The sequence below is a fragment of the Lissotriton vulgaris genome, chromosome 8 (genome assembly GCF_964263255.1).
Source record: "Lissotriton vulgaris chromosome 8, aLisVul1.2, whole genome shotgun sequence".
NCBI lineage: Eukaryota > Metazoa > Chordata > Amphibia > Caudata > Salamandridae > Lissotriton > Lissotriton vulgaris.
The window spans coordinates 843,550,110-843,571,297 of record NC_141696.1 but is presented as its reverse complement, the minus strand read 5'-3'; the positions used below and the strand labels follow the sequence as shown (position 1 = coordinate 843,571,297).

The 21,188-nt window shown below is 46.7% G+C and overlaps 1 protein-coding gene across 2 annotated transcripts in view; it reads right to left on the bottom strand.

Annotated features, from left to right (window-relative positions):
* Nucleotides 1-21,188, bottom strand: part of COL4A1 (collagen type IV alpha 1 chain) — a 515,832-nt gene that overhangs the window by 347,259 nt on the left and 147,385 nt on the right. For both annotated transcript variants that reach the window (XM_086934756.1, XM_086934755.1), the window contains exon 2: nucleotides 925-984. In XM_086934756.1, the coding sequence (XP_086790882.1) occupies nucleotides 925-984 (60 nt within the window). The remainder of the gene's footprint in view (nucleotides 1-924; nucleotides 985-21,188) is intronic.

The window sequence follows — 21,188 nt, the reverse complement described above, 5'->3', positions numbered from 1 at the left end:
AAAATAGCACATAAAACACAAATGGCAAGAGCAAAGCTGCTTACATTCTAGCTGTTCGCATTATTCCTGGGCACTTTTAGTAACACTTTAGCACAAATTGTGCATGATTGCCCAGAGTGGCGTCATAGCATCATTTCAGGAATGTCCTGTAACAAGCATACCAGGATATTACAGAAAATATACAGATTTTGTCAGCATCATTTACATTGCGACTGGGAGTAGTTAAAAGTGCTGTCTGGCATCATTTTTGCCAATCAACCTGTGAACAGATTAAAAACCAATAGATATTGTGTAATTCTTAGATTTTTTCCAAGTAAATAGCATTTCTAGTATGTTCAATTCATACAGGTGAATATAGGTCATGTCGGAAAGAAATCCTCACAGTTCTGCTTTTACCCTGCAATACTATGCAACATTATCAAGTGAATGGTCAAAGTGACTGCATTGGTGAGCTGACAGCGTTGTACCACTGCCATTTGCTATTGGTTTGAATGAGATTCATCTATGATTATTTGTACCTCAGTCTTATAGCAGGTTGTAACAAGCGTTCACACGCTTGATACCAATACAGGATATAGTCAAAAAGAGAATTTGTGTGTATTTTTTATTTTCCGATTTATTTCATTTTTCTGGTCTCCATACTCCTTCTGCATTAAAAAAGGTTTTTGTCGCTTATGTCAATTCATTGTCTTTGAATTATGAGTCACTTCCAGATTATTGTCTACTCTACAGAACATGGGAACTTTACAATATGATCCTGTGATTTGAATAAAATCCTACTGTGTGTACTAGTTGGAACTAAGAAAAGTTGAATGGAGTCCTACTACAATGACTATGGTTCTTCCAATTCTAAACTATGAACAATGACTACTCCTTTCATTTTGGATGCACATAAAATTACAAAAAAGTTCGCTGATTACTTACTTTTTGTCCTTTAATTCCACTGCAATCACATTTATTTCCACTTCCACATCCAGTGCATGCCTGTGAAATAAAAAAGGAGTAAATAAGTAAATAAATATTGAGCGAAGTGCGAAGGAATCAATTTTTTTATTTTCTATACCACTATACAATCTTTTTACAATGAACTTTAGTTGGACACATACAGACAGCCCATTCACTCACATGAAAAATCCATTTGATAACTTACAAATGGTTTCTAGTGAATCGAATTGTGGCATAGGGGATGATAGATATTTTATAGCTGTGGTTAAACTTTCTGCTGGTAAACTTGAAATGCAAATTATAATCAATTGCCATCATTAAACACAAATATTTAGTTCCAAAAGATAACCCGGAACAACTAAAATTTTCTTCACAGCAGTTTAAAGGCTTTAAGACTATTTCCTTTCACCTGTACACAGTAGAAACCAATGTTAAGGCTCCAATTACAAGTTTCAGTATTTCAGTGGGTGGTATTCCACCGCTGCACCCCCGCACTGCTGAGACTCACTGCCACCCGTCTGCCAGATTACAAGTTATTTGTAGTCTGGCGGCATGGCGTTCTCATGATGGTGTCTCTTTTAAAAGCTGCGTGCCTTTGAAAAACCCACAGCAATGGGATCAACTCACTAGGTTTGTGCATGGCTGGAGTCGAAAGTTCATGCCGTGCAGGAAATGTTGTGCATGCACACAGGGGGGACACATGTTATGCCCCCTGTGTCAATGCACAAAGGGAGGAGGCACAGGGGACCCTGTAGGGTCCCCTTGTTTCCTCTACTACAAGGTTTACATGACGGAGGAATCATCATGTAATCCCTGGCGGAGAGGAAACTCGTAATATGCTTTGCTGGAACCCGCCTGTCCCGCCAAACATATTGTGACCTCTGACCTCCACGCCGCCTCCAGGGAATGGGGGTTCCCTGGCGGCGTGGGCGGTCCCAGGGTGGTCGAACCACCCAACTTGTAATGGGGCGGTAGGACCACTGGTGCGGCGGTGGCTGGATCACCCACCACCGCGCCACCACGTGTCTGGTGGTCCTTGGACCGCCAGACTCGTAATCTGGCCCTAAGTGTTCAACTTAAATTTCCACCAGGCGTTTCCCTTGTTTAACTACTTTATGGGGCTGCTGCCGCATTATTAATGTGACTTTATTTCTAAGGACTTCTGAATTGTGTAGTTAATAGATGTGAGTATTTTGACCAGAATCTAGTTGACTTGAAAAATTAATACTAGCATTCAGATGCCTTTTACTCAGCCCATACGACACACCATACACCTTACCTGAGAATCTTCCCCGCTTTATACAAATCTCTTCTCTTGCATTTTGATAATCATACCCACATTGCGTGGTTAATATGAACCAACTTTCATTTTATATTAATGCCACCCAATAGGCACATATACCTTTTATTGGAAAAAGGGTAAACACTATATTGTATGCACTTCTTTCCATTGCCAAATCTTCTTTTTTGTAATAATGGATGTCAAGAATTAATTTTCATATTTGTATGCATGAAACAAGGGTTTTGTAATATTTTATGTTTGCATAAGAGCATCATCATCTACGAATTATTCTTTAACTGAGTCAACAAAGATATAATTATAATGTAAATAAGATTCTAAAAAATATTTTTCTTATTTCTTTGCACCCTGGAAAAAATCTATAACCCGCCAACCAAGCCTAATTAAAAGGTGCTCTCACTTGAGTGTAGTTTCACTACAACAAATCAGTGATAAAATAGTCAAAAATTCATTCATATTTAACTTTCTTTAATTTCCTTAATGAAGACAATTTTCTACTATTGATGCTGGGTGGTCAAGATTGAGATTAAAAGCTCAGACTCATAATTTGCTATGATACAATCATCAAACGACAATTCCATTGTCTGAAGGTTTTAGAGCTGGAAAGAACACATTGCTTCACATTCCATTTTCATTTTACAGTAACAACATTCATAAAACATGAGATGGTAGAGCACTGTGTCCTAACTGCAGCACTTAAAACTAAGGACAACTCAGTTCCAGATCCACAAGTTTGTTTCTCCCTCGTTTGGGACCAAGAAATGTGTTGGCTTTGTGAGATTTTCTGTGTCCAATGCCAGCCTCATAAAGTTTCGCACTCTCCAGATGCAAGCGCATTACACGCATTTTTCATGCAAAAAGGAAACCCTTAGCATTGTGGCCTCAACTCACTCAGTACAACTCTGCTGCTCTGACTCTCGCTGACTGTAGGAGAATAGAAAGGAGATTAAGTTCACATTCTGTTGTACACATATATTCAGATCAATGATTAATACATTATGTAAGTCTTATTGCCCACTGTCACTGGTAAAACAGCTGTTAAATAAGCCCCATAAATAAAAAGGGAACCAAAGATTATGGGTCTGATTTCGATCTCAGCAGACTGGTTACTCTGTCACAACGGTGACGCATATCCCGTACACTGAAATATAAATCCTGTAGGACATAATGGGATCTATATTTTGGCGGACGGGATATCCGTCAGCGTGGTGATGGAGTAACATGGCGGCCAAGATCTAAATCAAGCCTTAAGACGTTATTTCCCTGCAGCGTAGGGTAATATTGACGTTATTTCCCTGCAGCGTAGGGTAATATTGCAATCACATGCTTGGTCCACCACCTTCCAAAAAGAGCCCCAGTTTTTCCTTGGACACTGCTCCATAGCGTCTCGTGCGGACTGCCCGAGATATATAAACTTCCTGTCTTGCACCTTCTGCAAGTCCTGCTCCACTACCCCCTACCACACCCAGCACAGTTCAAAGTTTCCTAATGTGCTCAGCTCCATCACCTACAACAACATACCTGGTGAATACAAATGAGAATCAAAGCTTTTTTTGCCATGTACAGAACACTAAGGCCACTGCAGACATGCACTGCCTCCATTTCATAACCCATCTGAGAAAGCAGATTACCTCTGGCAGACAACAACCTTCAACATAAAAAAATAAACGAGAACTGGCAAAACTAGGGCGTAGCTTGGCGATCGGCAAGATGGCCGCACTGTAGTGCTGCTCTGCCAGCCACCGTTAATAATCCTTCATGATCCTGCTTATCCTGAGCCAACCGTTGTGTTTCCTTAGTGGGAACGAGTAGCTGACACGACGACCGACCAGCTGAGGTTTTTTTTCTCGCCCACAGTGGGAGCCGCAAGAGGTGTCTGGCAGTGGGAGAGGCGGGCCGACCGCACTTTCATAATGGCAGAGGCGCGGTGAGAGGCCCGATCGCAGAGATCCCTATCTACCTGTCACCGTTGTTGGGAGGTGCAGAAGCTGCCTTGTATCACGGCGGAGACCTGCGGCTGACACTGACCTATGGACATCAGCTAAGTGGGCTTGAGAGGGGGTGCTGATATCTTCTGAAATTGTGCGGGAGAGAGACTGGGCGCGCCTGGCCGCAGATCTACGCGAGAGGCCGGCGCCTGCTGCTGAACTGAGCAGCGCGCGAGCCGGGGATCTGGGCCTTAGGCGGTTCTCCCGCTCGTTGTTCCGGCGCTGCCCGGACTGTCCGAGCTTCACCATTTGCCCCCCGACCTGGATATTTGCGGGTGCACTCCTCTCTCCAGTGGTGAGTCTGCCATCCCAACAACCTGAGCTACATGAGTGGGGGCCTTCCCAACTTGACTCGGCTGTGCTAGATTGTATGCCGGCGGCATCTGGGACAGTTCATGTTAACGAGCTCTACAATTGGGATTGAGATTGCATTACCACATCATCGCTAGTCCTGCTTGCTGAGCCCCTCCCATCTCCCTGGAATTAATTTACTGCAATCTGTCCTGTGACTTTCAGTGGATGACACTGGGTCGCCACGTGGGAGCGCAGCTGGAGAGGCCCTAAAATATAGCTGCTGGCTGTGATTCTGCCGGGTGTGTGGGGGTCCAACATCACATAGCTGACATGCCCAGTGCCTGTGGGATTCGTCTGTGCTTTCATGGCATAACCTACATGTGACTGCTAGTGGAGCGGCAATTAGCGCATGGACAGTGAGATAGAGGCCTACTCTGCTATGTCTACATCCGGCCTAGAGGGTGCATAATAGTGACTAGGTCGAGTGCGCAGGGGACATTATCTGGATATCTGTCACTGAAGACCGTTGCAGTGAGTGTGCACAATGGGCAAGCCGGACAAATCTCAACCGCGCCTTACTTTTGAGCTCCGGAAGGGCGGCAAAGCTACTCAAAATGCAGCCTCTGATTCAGAACTCAAATCTGCTTCGCAGGGCCCTACAGTCCTGGAGAAATCGCTGGCTGCCATACAGGCTAGTCTGCTGCCGATAGATGGCAAGTTAGAAGCCCTTAATTGCCGAATGGACCATTTCTCTGCGAAACTTGATAAGCAAGGGGCACGCATAGGTGAGGCCGAGCAGCGCATAACAGACACGGAGGACGGTCTGCAACAAGTAGCAGCAAAAACTTCGGACATTACAAAACTCCTCGCTGTTTTACAGGTGAAGAACGAGGATATTGAGGCGAGATCGAGGCGCAACAACATCTGCGTCTTAGGTCTTCCAGAATCTATGAATGTGCAGCGCCTGGAAGATTACATGGAGACGATACTGCATGAAGTTTGTGGGGCGGACGAGCTGTCACCTATGTTTGCTGTCAAGCCAGCCCATCGATCCTTGTCAGCATTCCCCCCTCCAGGTGCTCTACCACGCCCTGTAATCGCTCATCTCTTGAACTTTAGAGATCGGGACTCTGTTTTGCGTATCACCAGGCAAAGGGGCACGATCACCTATCAGAATGACATCCTCTCGTTTTATCCGAACTTTACGGCACAGGTGCAGGCGGCTCGGAAAGAGTTCCAAAATGTAAAGACGATGTTACTAAAAGAACAGATCCTGTATGCCATGCTTTACCCGGTAAGGCTGCGCATTAGGGAGTCTGACGGGAGCAAAATCTTCACGAATCCAAAACAAGCGATGGAACATGCCAAATCTCTGCAGCAGAGACGCAAATCACCTGACCTCCCGTCTGATGTCGATGACTGATTAGTAAGGAGGGCTTGGTCCTTGCAACTGTGTTTGCTCCAGTTTATTCTCTATCCTGGTTTGGTTGGGTTTTGATTCCCCTACTGATGTGACTATTGCTTACTGGATCATCCCTGTATCCAGACATGATGGGATGGTATGGCTCACATTGTACGATGGACCCGCACTACGTGCCTGGAGTACTGTGGGTTTGAAAGTATGACCCTTGCTTTACTGGTTGACATGGAGAGATGTGACTGCTTGTCTGATGTTCCCTTTACAAGAGTTTTATTGCTTTCCTAGAGGCTGGTCTCAGTGGTGTGCTCTTTAAATATATGGTTGATGGCCCCCTCCCTCCTAGAGTTGGGAGTGGACTTAGCCGCTACATTCCCCGATGGGCATGACCCACCAAGTACGATGTAATCTACTGTTATTGTTGGGTGGGGGGTGGATTGTGTCTTTGGCACTTTGGGGTTGCTGAAGTGGGTGGAGGTTTGGGGGTTGATTATTCTTCCTGTGTACTAGATTTGGTATTTGGCAACACTGCAATCGATGGGATTGGGCTACACATGTGCTTCTGCATTTTAAAGTGGCTTGTTGCATACAAGCCACTGATGACAGGTAAACAATATAATTGTGTTACTTGGAATGTTCACAGCCTAAACACACCCAAGAAGACAAGACATTTGTTGGCACGATTGGATAGACATAATGTCCACATTTCTCTCCTACAGGAAACCCATTTAAACAAGCACACAGAGGGTTCGGTGGCACGCAGATGGGCGTCTTATCGCCTTGCCTCCTCCTATTCTACTTATGCGAGAGGGATCCTTATTATTATTAAGAAAGGGGTCTTGTTTCAACCTATTGACACTTATGTTGACAATGAGGGCCATTGGGAGATGGTAAACGGAAAATTGGGGAGGGTGTTGGTAACTATTGTGAAAATTTATGGGCCAGTGGTTGATGATCCGGCATCGTTCATGAAGCTATTTAATGTATTACGCACTTGGCCAGAAGCAGCGCTCTTATTTGGAGGAGATCTCAACACACACCTCAATCCGCAAGTGGATAAATCCAATTCAACTGGGGCACGTATGGTTAAAGTGGCACAATGTATACGTGATTTTATGGAAGAGATGGGCTTGGTGGATGCCTGGCGACTGCGAAATGAAGGGTTCCTAGAAGGCACACACATCACTCCTGCCTTTAACAACTGGTCTCGACTAGATTATTGGATACTGAAGGGGGAGGCTAATGGGTGGGTAGAGAAGGTTTACACATTACCGAGAACCTTATCAGATCACAATCCCGTCGTCCTTACAATAGCTGTTCCACTTAACCCGCATCGACCCTTCACTTGTCACTTTCGGGCGGATTCACTGCTTGACCCAGTTTATGCTGAGACAATCAGAAATGCTATTGTACAATACTTTGAATTAAATGTGATCACGGTCTACAGTCACGCAACCCTGTGGGAAGCCTTTAAGGTCACGATCAGGGGGGTATGTATCAGTACCTAGGCGGGAATTCTACGTGATCTGAGGGGTCAGCTGCGACGGTTAGAAGAACAATTACGAAAGTTGGAATTCCAATACGCTGCTTCGCCCTCCCCTGACCCACTGGCACACATTAATGAATACGTTGAGGAGTATAACTCGTTAACGTTAACAGAAATAAAATACCTCTCTAAACGATATGTAGCGAGAGCATATGGCGAGGGTGGTAGGCCTGGTAGGATTCTGGCCAGTCGACTCCGAGATAGAAACGACACTCCCCGGTCGACCATATAGTGGATAAAGCTGGCGAAGATCATTACTCTCATAGCAGCATCATAGCCCAATTTCTCTCTTTTTTTGAGACTCTATACGTCCCGGGGTGCCATGCCTGAATCTGCAGTGCAAGACTATCTGGCTGACACGGCCTGTGCCTGGCTATCCAATGTGCATAGGAAGTGTCTCAGCCTTCCCATTGACGAGGCAGATATCAAGGAGGCCATTATATCACTGCCTAATAAAAAGGCCCGGGCCCGACTGCAGAGTTCTATAAAGAGTATGTCGATCGCCTTATCCCACATATCTTGGCGATGTATGCAGAGGCACACTATCTGGGCTATCTTCCGCCATTCCTGCAGCAAGCCTTAATTGTCACACTGTTGAAAAAGGATAAGCCTTCCACACGGTGTGAATCTTCTCGCCCTCTCTCCTTGATCAATCTTGATGCAAAGATTCTAGCGAAAGTGCTGGCCACTAAATTACAACCTTTGATGCCACTCCTGGTGCTACCGGAGCAATACGGATTTATCCCAGACCGCTCCACCACCTTGAATTTGCATACGATATTTGCCATATTCCATGTGCTCAACCTGGAGTTGCTAGCCATGGCCGTTCTTCTAGACGCAGCCAAGGCATCTGATTCTATAGAGTGGAATTATATGATGTCTATCCTCTATAGGATGGGCTTCCCTCCTGTTTTTGTACGCTGGATCCAGGTCCTTTATACTGATGCGTTGGCGAGGGTAAGAGTGGGTGGGCTCACCTCGGAACCGTTTGCCATTGAGCAGGGAACTAGGCAAGGTTGCCCACTGTCCCCTTTTCTTTTTGCTATCGTTTTAGAACCCCTGGCATGCAAAATTCGTCAATCTCACAGAGCAGCTGCACTGAATTTTAACAATCGGCCTGTGGGAATTTCTTTATACGCGGACGACATGATCCTCTACGTTCGAGAACTGCAGACATACTTGTCCTAGGTTATCCGGGAATACATTAAATTTGGCCTTTATACTGGTTTGCACATAAATTGGGAGAAATCTGTTCTCATCCCCCTTACACCTGCTACGGTGTCGCCTCAGGTGGAGTATCCTTTAGTCTGGACAGAGAACCTAGTCAAATACCTGGGTGTTTGGATACACCGTGATCCTGAACCATAATCGGGGAGAACTACGGACGTGCCTATACGGAGTTGGGTTGGATTGCCACTTTCATTGGCGGACCGCATAGCGGTGATAAAAATGGTTATTCTCCCCACGTTACTGTACTTATTCTGTAATATCCCTATCCCTTTGACCAAAAAAATTTTCAAAACAGTACAGACTCAACTGCTACGATTGGTGGTGAGGGCGCAACCACCGAGAATAAGCTGGGCTACACTGACATTGCCATTTGAGGAGGGAGAGTCTAATGCCCCAAATCTTTTTGTAAACTATCTATGCGGGCAGGCTCAGTGTGCGTATTTTTCGTTCAGGCTGCACGATTTCATTCCCCATGTAGCTGTGGAGGAAGGGGACGCATGCCCTGTGCAATTAAAAAGTACAATCACGCACACCAATAGACAAACGCCCAAGTCGGAGATCAACAAGATTGACACTACCGTCTCAGCGTGGCAGGAGATTGGGAGGCGGACAAATAGACTGCTTCTTTATGCTCTGGCATTGGTCATTGAAGGTCATGCCGCGTTTTCAGTGGGCGGGTAGCGTGGCCCGACTACGGCCCTCAGGGAGGCAGGCTTCACTCATATGAGTGACCTATACAAAGAGGGGACATATATCACGGGTGCAGATTTGGACTATATACTGAATCCCACGCCATTGTTTCAATATACCTGTTACAGACTGCGTAGGGCTGTCCGAGATCACTCTACTTGCTTTCCAGAGGAACCAGTAATGTCGAAGGTGTTACAGATGGTCATAGTCACTGCATCAAAGAAAAAACTGCTGACTAGGTTGTATAGGGCAGTGCAGGGGGAGACGGTACGTCAAGGGGATAAAAGTTTGGCGCATTGGAACACTGTACTGGATCCACAGATTACGGTGGAAGTGTGGGAACAGATATGCATGTTGACAGCGAGGCTGTCATCCAATAGTAACCTACGCATTATTCACCTAAAGTTACTACACCAGATATGCCACACTCCCAAGAACCTTCACAGGATGGGGCTCAGGGATACAGATTGCTGCAGGTACTGCGGGCAGGGTGGGGCTGACTTCCTTCAACTTGCATGGCAATGTAGGATGGTGCACCTCTATTAGGAGGAGGCTGTCACTCTTATATATATCATGACAGGCCGGATGCCAGACTGTACGCCACAGGAGTGCTTATTGGGGTACGTGCCGGGATTGAAAGCTACAATGCGTCGTTTTGTACGGGTGGCGTTGTTATTGGCAAAGAGGAGGGTGTTATTCATATGGGATGGTCGCCAGCGGCCGAGTTCTGCTAAATGGCTAAAGGACATGATGTATTGCCTTGAGCAATTGGAACTATACGCTGATGTACTACCGAGGTCCTCACGCCCTAGAGACATCTGAGCTCCCTTTCGGGAATATTTATTGGCTCGGGGTGAACAAGACGGGTGACATTGCTGGGTTAAAGATGTTCATTGGATTTTATCGTTCTGCAATGCAAGTGTGTGGTGGGCATGTGGGTATGCAGATCTGTACGGTGTTATTTGTTCATAATGTAATGCCAAATTATTACTGTCATTCAACACAGGAAGGGGTTTTGTGGGGGGGTTGTTATGTGGGACGCACTGTCATTGTAATGTGTACTCAATAAATGTATATGATGTGAACTGCTGGAAAACAAAGAAAAAAAAGAATTGGCAAAATTAATAGGTCTGGTTTGACAGCTGATGTAATAGTTAGGAAAAATAAACAAGCATTGGCAAAACTAATAGGTCTGGTCTAGTAGCTGATGTGATGGTTACTTTTTAATGTAAGTATATGCCACAAAAATAAAAAATAAAATATTCCACTACCTAAACGTGGGTGCTAAATGCTTGTAATAATAATTTGAAGTTTAACCATCGCCTTTAATTTTAATAGAACGGTAAGAGTGTTTCTTCGCAGGAAGTTGTACTTAGAACCTTTACATTTTTATGTAGTTTCCACGAAAATATGATTCTTATTGCATCAAAGACAGGGTACTGTTGACTTTGAATTACTGTAACTTAAACTCATAAGGATGACTAAACAAATAAAAGACAATAGAAGATTCAAGGAAAACTCAATCTGCAAAGTAATGTATTAGACCGCCAGCCCTGTCAGTGAACTGCACTTTTTTCCAGTGGATGTGCATGGGTTATTAGGAAAACTTCAGCCATTCACATTGCAAGAGAGCCAGTGGCTAACCCCATGCATGACGTCACTTAGGGGTCGCCAATGGTCTCATCCACGCCCCCTAGAATAATCCTTGCGACCCCTGGCACTGCCTTTGCGGCCCCTGGCTTCAGAGGTATGCAAAAGGTGAAACCAACAAGAGAACAGAAGGTTCATTGTGCTGTGACGTGCACGATTTACTTTCTGCAGCTCAGACTGCAAACTAAGACATTTAACTTTTCGCTCAGTAAAACAAATAAGTATAAAGGAGTGCAATATAGGTATCTCTTCCTGGGAGGATTCAGTGTCCCATGGTATGATTTCACTTCGTATTATGTGATTGGTCAAAATAAAATTATGTGATGTCACTTTTGCTACCCTTGGCATTTTGGTGAAGTGACGCCCATGACCCGATGCTGGTTGTTTTGATAACCGGAATATAAATTGCAGCTAAACATACCAGTGATCTAGATGTTTTACCCAACATCCCTTTTTCTACATATACAAATATGCATTTTTTTATTTATAATTGTTTATTACATTAGGCTGGTGATACAACTGCGGTTGTCTCTAAACAGACTTAAACATAGGGCAGTGAGCAAACCAACTCTGCACAAGACTGGTACAGGGACATTTTTATTTATTTTATTTATTTACGAGTTTTCTATAGCGCTGGCCAGACCCGAAGGTATCGGAGCGCTTTACAGCATTTGTCAAAAAACAGTTAGGTAACATTGAACACATTATTCAACGGTGGGTATCAGTGAAGGCCCTGTTGCATACGAGTGCAGAGTCATCGAGGAGGAGGTAATGTTGCAGGCAAAGGGTAAGATGCTGTAGGAAGTTAGTCTAATCGTGGCACATGGATCCTCAGTAGGTGGCGGATCTGCCTTTGTAGTACCATTGTCATTTCGTGAGAGATCGATTGAGGAGGAGCACTTTGAGCTGGCTTTTGAATTCTTTGAAGGAAGGATTCGTCCAGACATGAATAGGGATGGCATTCCAAATTCTGGGAGCATTTCCAGAGAAAGACCAAGATAAGGTCCTTTGTTTACGGGTTTTCTGGGGGATTAGTAGCATAGTGCTGGTGCTCCTAAGGTTTCTAGTCTGTCCTGCTTTATTGAGTTTGGCGGCTAGATAGGTGGGTTTGCCAGTGTGCAGAGCTTTGTGGGTGAGACAGGCAGTTCTAAAGTTAGCAGGCAATTCGATTGGGAGCCAATTGAGCTCTTTGAGAGCGGGGGAGATGTGTTTGTATTTCTTTACTCCCGTCACCATTCTGGCAGGTGCATTTAGGGTAGCTTTGAGAGGAGCAAGATGTAGCTTGGCCGTGCCTGTGAGGGTGGCGTTCCCATAGTCTAATCTGGATAGCACAAGGGAGTGCGTGACTTTTGGAGGGACGACGGGTTTGATTTCTTTTAGTAGTTTTAAGTTGAGGAAGGCACATCTTGCCGTGTTCTTGATGTGTTTGAACTGTATGGAAATAAAGATGGTCATTGCTTACAAACCCTGCTGCTCATTGGCTGGGAGGGCTCACATGCTCTACCAGGAGCGAGAATGTGATTTAATTCTTGTAGAAATAATACCAACAACAATATAGCAGCTGTACTTAGCGATCCAACAGCAAATGCAGTTTTCCAGTGAAAAGAGGAATGTATGGACTTCATGTACTCTTCTCAGTACTTTGAAACAATGGTTCTCATGGAAGGGATACAATTATAGAAACCTATGAACACATATAAATGTATTTCATGCAAACTCTGCATACATTGAATTGGGAAATGCGGAACCAAGTAAACGTAGACGTAACAGAAGTAAAACAATGTATAAGTTCACATTTGCACTACATGTAGATGTTTTCAAACTACGAAAAGTACAAAATGTCAGCTAAATGTGCAAAACAGGCCAGAAAAATGCAGCGCCTATCTCATCGGCATGCCTACACAACATGTGCATGTTAGAAACGTTTTTCTACAATGACCATATCAAACAAAAGACATCTATAGGCATCTATATTCTCAATTTTTATTATTTTGCTATTTTTGCAATCTTGTAGAGCACACCCAACCAAAAGATATTACAACACCTGACAATAAAACAACGCAAATGAAAAGCATTCACTACCAGCAGCAGAAAGCCTATTGTTAAGTCATATGATGTGCATACCATCAATAGGGTGAGATTTAGCAATTTCCCAAAAAATGGTAATAAAGAAAGGAAACCGAGTAATACCACCTACGGGGAGGCGCAGCCGGCCCTAGAGCGAGGGTGGCTAACTTCGCCCCCGGCAGGCGGCAAAGAGCACGGCAGTGGCAGGGCGCGAGAGCGAGCCAAGGGAAAGGCCAGCGAGTGACCAAGAGAGTTTGGGTTTAAAGGGCCTAATCGGAGAGAAGGGTGTGGTCATAAGCAGGGCCTAAAAGGAGACCAGGACAAGCAGTCCCCAGATTTGTCACCGGAGAGAATTGATGTCACTACCACCAGGGATGCCAGCGCAGGAAGAACAGAGACGTTCACCCCAGAGAGTAGACATGACGGGCAGAAATATTGACGGGCTATGCAGCAAGATATGGTCACTCACACTCAGCATCCTACAGAAGAAGCAGGAACTCTGGCTGGGTAATTAAGAAGGGAGACCGAGTAGAGATGAGAAGGTAGCAGGAGGCAGAGACAGAGTGAAAATTAAGGAGGGAAGAAAGAAAATACTGAAGTTTAGGTGATCGGATCAATGCACCAATATTTAGCATCCCAAGAAAAGTATTCAGTGAGGACAACCAGAGCGCATGACACTTTGGGTTATGCTTGTATACTGTAATGGCCAGTTTATCCATCGCAGCGTAAGAAGGGAGCACAGAGCACTCAGTCCCCTCAATTCACCAAGTAGACCAACCAGTGCTAAATTTAAGCCAGTGGTTGTCAGTGGGGCCCACCAGTACTCAGGTTTGGGGAACAGCAATTTTCCTTATCAGAAGAGTGAGAAAAACACAGAAAGGGAGAAAGAAGGGGGAAGAGAATGACAGAAAACTGTCACAAAGGGGGAATGCAGGAACCTGCAAGAGTGAAGTTTAAGAGGTAGGGAGTGTTTGGTAGTGGATTAAAGAGGCACATAACACGCAGTGTTCGTTTTCTGAGCACAATCATTTAATAGTGCAAGCCATGGGCTTCTGAGCAGAGCTTTGTGCACCAAAAGTAAGGGGCATATTTATAAGGCCCCTGTGCCACAGGAGCATCAATTTTTTTGACACTCCAGTGGAGCACAATGCTGAGCCATATTTACAAGGCCACACAAAACTACACTGTGTGGTTTTCCATGGTCTTGTAAATGTTGCCCCCTTTTATGCATTACTCTGCGTGAAAGGGGCGTTCCATGGGTGTTGCAGTGGGTGTTCCCACGCAACACCCATAGATTTTGACGCATTCCCAGATTTACAAGGTTTTGTAAACCTGGGATTGCATCCGATTCTAACGCCTCCCCGGGGCAGACATTAAAGTGGCACAAAGAGAAGAAATACCCTTATTTATCCTGTGTATTTGCTTTCTATGTGAGCTGCAATCTGTAGCAAACTTAGAAAGAGGAAAACGCCATAAAATATTGTTTTTTGCAGGAAGGTTTCCCTTCCTCCACAAAAACAATCATCCCTGCAAACCAGGCCCCAGGGCCGGACTGGGAACCAAAACCGGCCCTGGCAAAGTGCTCGGCCGGCCCCAATCCCCCCCCACCCCCTCGCGGGGCCGGGGGTGGTTGTTGTGGGTGCCGCCGAGCTCTTTGCCTGGGCCGGTTTCCGGCCGATTTTGTTGCAGGGCCGATTTTGCAGCAAACCGGCCCCCCACCCGTGCGGCGCACCGGGGGATTGCCCGGTACCCGCTACGGCCAGTCCAGCCCTGCCAGGCACCCTTGCACCACGGTGCAAGGGTGCCTGCATAGGCGCTAGGCAGCCAACTGTGCACCATCGTAGAGGAAAGCACAGAGATGCGTCGTTTTGCTGTAAATACAAAACATTTCTGCACTTTCCAAATGACGCAGCTCCACGCGGTAAGATGGCCTGCAGCGCCGCACCGAATATGCCCCTCAGTGTTTTACAATTGAAGTACTGAGGCCAACGTGCTGTTGGTAGATTTTCTGGTGAGCACAAGCACTGCATCCCCATGGTGTTTTCTGACACCACCAACGCCAGCTCTCCTCCTCTGTTGCTGCGGCTTCAACTTCCAGCAGTGATTTGGGAAGGTGTACACAACAGTAAAGAGCCGAGTGACTTTTTCTGTGGCCCGCGGCTCGGCAAATGAGAGTACATACACGCAGAACTGGTGTAGGAATCACAAATACATTGCGGGCCTCATTTATGAGTCGTCACTTTTACGCTGCCGGTGCGCCACTTTTTGTGACGCACCAGCAGCGTAAAAAATGTGCCTTGTTGCACCATATTTACAAAGTGACGCATCTAGGTAGATGCGTCACTTTGTAAACCCCTGCGCCACATTATACCTGCACCAGGTATAATGTAGGCAGGGGAGGCGCTCCGGTGCAAGAAAGGGTCGTAGAAGTGACGCAGTGAAATCTATGAGATTTCACTGCGTCACTTCTAGGACACCGTTGCGTCGAAATCTTACGCCTACCTCACAGCAGGCGTAAGACTGACGCAGGCCCTTTCACATGGGGCTTGCCCCATGTGAAAGGAAGTATTGCTGGTGTTGCGTCACTTTTGTGACACACTCCAGCAATGCGTCACTTTTGCGCAATACAGATGCGTCAGAAATACTGACGTATCTGTAATTCCTTGCACCATGATGCGTCATACTGTAAATATGACGCATCATTGGTGTCGCAAGGAGGGCGCAGTGAAAGTGACGCATCGCTATTTTCACGCAGCGATGCGTCACTTTTCATAAATGAGGCCCTAGAACTGTTACTATACTGAAATAGGCAGGCATGTTCAACCAAAGTCAAACATCAAAATATAGGCATTAGAAATATTTATGGAATGTGAAAAGGGTTAAGCGCCAAGTATTTTCTTTCCCAAAAAGACAGTGTCCTGATAATCGGGGGTGCAAATATTTGGCATTTATGTGAAAATATGCATACATCCCATTTTATCTGAACATAAAAATGAAACTAACTTTTGCCAAGTAGAAAAATGCTGCTATCTCCATTTTTCGTACCACTTCATTTTTCAAGCGGTAGAGTGGTACGTCATTTCTCTGTGCTGATGTTCTCTAGAACGAAAATGCAATTATAAAACTTACTTGGAAATGTATGATTAAGTCTGCCCTTGGTGCTCTATTTTGAACAGGTGGTACTAGTGAGCACTGTTTCCATTCTCACCAAATAGGGGCATGAAAGGTGCGGCCAAGTTCTGTTTCCTTATCTCGCGTGAATTCCATGCGCGTCGCGAGCTAACATAGGAAATGTGTCTGCGCGTGGCCCTGAGGAACAAACTGCTGACTCCGGGCCAACGCAGAGCGCGTGCCATCTTCTCTACAAGGAGTTGGGTGACCAGCACGTTGTACGTCACGGACCCTTTATCGCAGCAATCCGCTCGTGTTATTTCAAGCGAATTACAAATTCTTACAGCAGACAGAACAGGGAGGTATCAGATTGGACTGGGTGTTTATAGAATTCAGCTCCATGCTGACTTTGGTATGTGGTTATTATGTTTTAATGTTCTGTTAGCTAAACATCCATGAGAAGCGTGGTCAAAGTTCAAGATAAAAACGTCATCCCCTCACAAGGGATGTAATTCACCTGCCAATAGCCATTCTCTGGTTTCTGCTTGGCGGCCCACTCCTTCTGCAGCCAGAAAGCATTGAAGTAGCTCTGTAGTGCAAACATGGCTGACAAGCAGTGCTTTAAGTAGTATTCTGTTTTAGGATGTTGCAGTGATGCAGTAAATATTGTAAGTGCTCCAGTATATATAATTTTTCCAATGGAAGTGCTTCCCTTAAAATAAACAAGTGTTAACAAAGGTATCGTATGCTGATTTGTGCAACTGCAACTATTATTTGAAATCAAGCTGTGCAGCGCTCAATAACGCTTCTTGCCTTGCATTCCATAACGCTAGCGCTTTAATTGTGGTGCGCTTCGACAATTGATTGTTTGTAGCGCTTTGTGGTGTTGATTTAGGCAGCGCTCTACAACTGCAGCCGTGAAAGAATATTTCCCCCCATAGCGCTTCCTTATTTATTGAGCTCTTGTTGTTGGAGCATTTGTTGACTTTACAGCCATTTTGTTGTGATCCCTTGGCCCGTCCCAGACCCTCCCTGCACCTAGATTCCGCCTCCCAGCTGACCCTCCCACCCACAGAGTTACAGGCTGCGCTCGCCCTCGTGGAGAGCTGTGGCCGTCCTGCTCCACGCAGAAGCGGTCGCTCCCTTCACCTCCCCTCTTGGTGGTATCGTATGCTGATTTGTGCAACTACAACTATTATTTGAAATCAAGCTGTGCAGCGCTCGATAACGCTTCTTGCCTTGCATTCCATAACGCTAGCGCTTTAATTGTGGTGCGCTTCGACAATTGATTGTTTGTAGCGCTTTGTGGTGTTGATTTAGGCAGCGCTCTACAACTGCAGCCGTGAAAGAATATTTCCCCCCATAGCGCTTCCTTATTCATTGAGCTCTTGTTGTTGGAGCATTTGTTGACTTTACAGCCATTTTGTTGTGATCCCTTGGCCCGTCCCAGACCCTTCCTGCACCTAGATTCCGCCTCCCAGCTGACCCTCCCACCCACAGAGTTACAGGCTGCGCTCGCCCTCGTGGAGAGCTGTGGCCGTCCTGCTCCATGCAGAAGCGGTCGCTCCCTTCACCTCCCCTCTTGGTGGTATCGTATGCTGATTTGTGCAACTACAACTATTATTTGAAATCAAGCTGTGCAGCGCTCGATAACGCTTCTTGCCTTGCATTCCATAATGCTAGCGCTTTAATTGTGGTGCGCTTCGACAATTGATTGTTTGTAGCGCTTTGTGGTGTTGATTTAGGCAGCGCTCTACAACTGCAGCCATGAAAGAATATTTCCCCCCATAGCGCTTCCTTATTCATTGAGCTCTTGTTGTTGGAGCATTTGTTGACTTTACAGCCATTTTGTTGTGATCCCTTGGCCCGTCCCAGACCCTCCCTGCACCTAGATCCCGCCTCACAGCTGACCCTCCCACGCTCTGCCCCCTTCCACTATCCATTTAAGACAGATGGACCTACGTGCAGCGTCCACGCGCTACGGCCGCGCCGAAGGTGCGCCAAAGGTAAGCCCGTCTACGCCCGTCCGCGCCTGGACCGCGCCCAGCGCCTGTCCCCCTGGTCCCCGCTGCACCCAGCCCACTAGAATCACATATGATGCCGCAACTCTCCTCGCCCTCAACCCCGGACGCGCATCACAATGTTGCAAGCCACCCCAGGACCTACTCACGGCCCATTCGCCTGCCTCCCCTGCAAGTTCAACTGCTTCAGAACCCTCACCAAATCCCCTTCCTCCACACACAGCTCCGACCCCAACCGCCTGAAGTGCATCCTGCTTAACACCCGCTCGGTCCACAGACACGCCACGGAACTCTGGGACCTACTCGACACTGCATCACCGGACATCGCCTTCCTTACAGAAACTTGGATGAACACATCATCAGCACCCGACATCGCCATAGCCATACCGGATGCTTACAAGATTACCCGTAAAGACCGCACCAATCAAACAGGTGGTGGCATCGCCATCATTCATAAGAACACCATCAAAATCACGACCAGCTCCGACGATAATCTTGCAACCGCCGAACATCTCCACTTTCAGATCCACACCGACCCTAGGACCATACTTAGAGGCACCCTCATCTACAGGCCTCCAGGTACCCGCACTCAATTCAGCGATGACATCACGGACTTCGTCATCCCACATGCCCTCGCCTCCGAGAACTACATTCTTTTAGGAGACTTCAACTACCACCTTGAAAACAAACACGACAGCAACACCTCCACCCTACTGGACAACCTGGCCGATCTTGGACTCAAACAACTTGTTGACACCCCCACCCACGTAGCCGGACACACGCTCGACCCCATCTTCACCTCCAGCAAGCACATCTCCTTCGATCGCACCACAGTTCTCCACTGGACGGACCACAGCTGTGTCCACTTCAGCTACAAAACCACCCTGACCCACAACCGCCCACAACCTATCCCTCGAAGAAACTGGAACAAAATCACCTCCGAACAACTCCTCACTTCACTCAACCAAAACCCTCCTACCCTCTCATCGGACCCAAACCAAGCGGCCACCAACCTCAAGCAATGGATCGCCCTCTGTGCTGACGAATTAGCGCCCTTGAAAAAGCACCAGATCAAATCAGCCAGCAAAAAGGCTCCCTGGTTCAATGATGACCTTAAAAAATCCAAGAAGCTATGCCGCGCCCTGGAGAAAACATGGAGAAAAAAACCCAACCACCGACAACATGTCCACCCTCAAAGCAGCCACCCGTAAACACCACCAACTGATTCGATCCGCCAAGAAATCTGCATTCAAGGATCGTCTCGACAACAACAATCACAACAGCAAGGAACTTTTCAACATCGTCAAAGAATTCACCAACCCCACCGCAGCATCTAACGACATCACTCCCTCCCAAGACCTCTGCGATGCGTTATCCTCCTTCTTCTACAACAAGATTGCCGACATTCACAACAGCTTCAAGAATACTCCCAGCGCTCAACCCTCCCCACCCCCCTCAGATCATGCTCCGCCATCTAACAACCTTAGCGCCTGGAACCCAATCACCACTGAAGACACCATCCTCCTAATGAACTCCATCCACCCTGGCTCGCCTACCGACCCCTGCCCCCACCACATCTTCAACAAAGCGGACTCCATCATCGCACCCCATCTCCGAGATGTCATCAACTGCTCGTTCAACTCTGCCACCTTTCCAGAAAGCTGGAAACACGCCGAACTCAGCGCACTCCTGAAGAAAACGACAGCAGACCCCTCGGATCTCAAAAACTACCGACCCACATCCCTCCTCCCATTCCCGGCCAAAGTCATTGAGAAAGCCGTCAACAACCAGCTCGCCGCCTTCCTTGAATCCAACAACTCCCTCGATCCATCTCAATCCGGGTTTCGAGCCAAACACAGCACCGAAACCGCCCTCATTGCAGCGACTGACGACATCCGAACACTACTGGACAACGGTGAAACAGTGGCCCTCATTCTACTCGACCTCTCCGCCGCTTTCGACACAGTCTGCCACAGCACCCTTATACAACGCCTCAGCAGCATCGGCATACAAGGAAAAGCCTTGGACTGGATCACCTAATTCCTCGCCGGGAGAACTCAAAGAGTCCGACTTCCCCCATTCAACTCTGAGGCTACTGAAGTCATCTGTGGCGTACCACAAGGATCTTCACTCAGTCCCACCCTCTTCAACGTTTACATGAGTCCACTCGCCTCCATCGCGCGTCATCACAACCTTAACATCATCTCCTACGCCGACGACACCCAGCTTATCCTTTCCCTCACCAAAGACCCTAACACCGCCAAGAACAATCTCCACGAAGCATGAAAGAAGTAGCCGAATGGATGAAACATAGCCGCCTAAAACTCAACTCAGACAAAACGGAAGTGCTCATCCTAGGATCTTCCCCTCTGCCTGGGACGACTCTTGGTGGCCTTCCGCCCTGGGCACAGCACCCACACCCACAGACCATGCACGTAACCTTGGCTTTATCCTAGACTCATCTCTCTCGATGTCCAGACAAGTCAACGCAGTCTCATCCTCCTGCTTCAACGTACTTCGCATTCTCAAAAAAATCTTCTGTTGGATCCCCCTCGAGACAAGAAAAACAGTCACCCACGCACTGGTCATGAGTCGACTGGATTATGGTAACACACTATACGCCGGAATCACAGCAAAATTACAGAAAAAACTACAACGCATCAGCGAGACTCATATTAGACATTCCTCGCCAAGACCACATCACCGGACACCTAAAAGACCTCCACTGGCTTCCCGTCAACAAAAGAATTACATTCCGCCTTCTCATCCACGCACACAAGGCCCTTTACAATCTAGGACCCGAATGCCTCAACACTCGACTGTCCTTCTACAAACCCACCCGACAACTAAGATCGTCCAATCAAGCCCTCACCGCTGTCCCGCGCATCCGAAAATCCACCATGGGTGGCAGATCCTTCTCCTTCCTTGC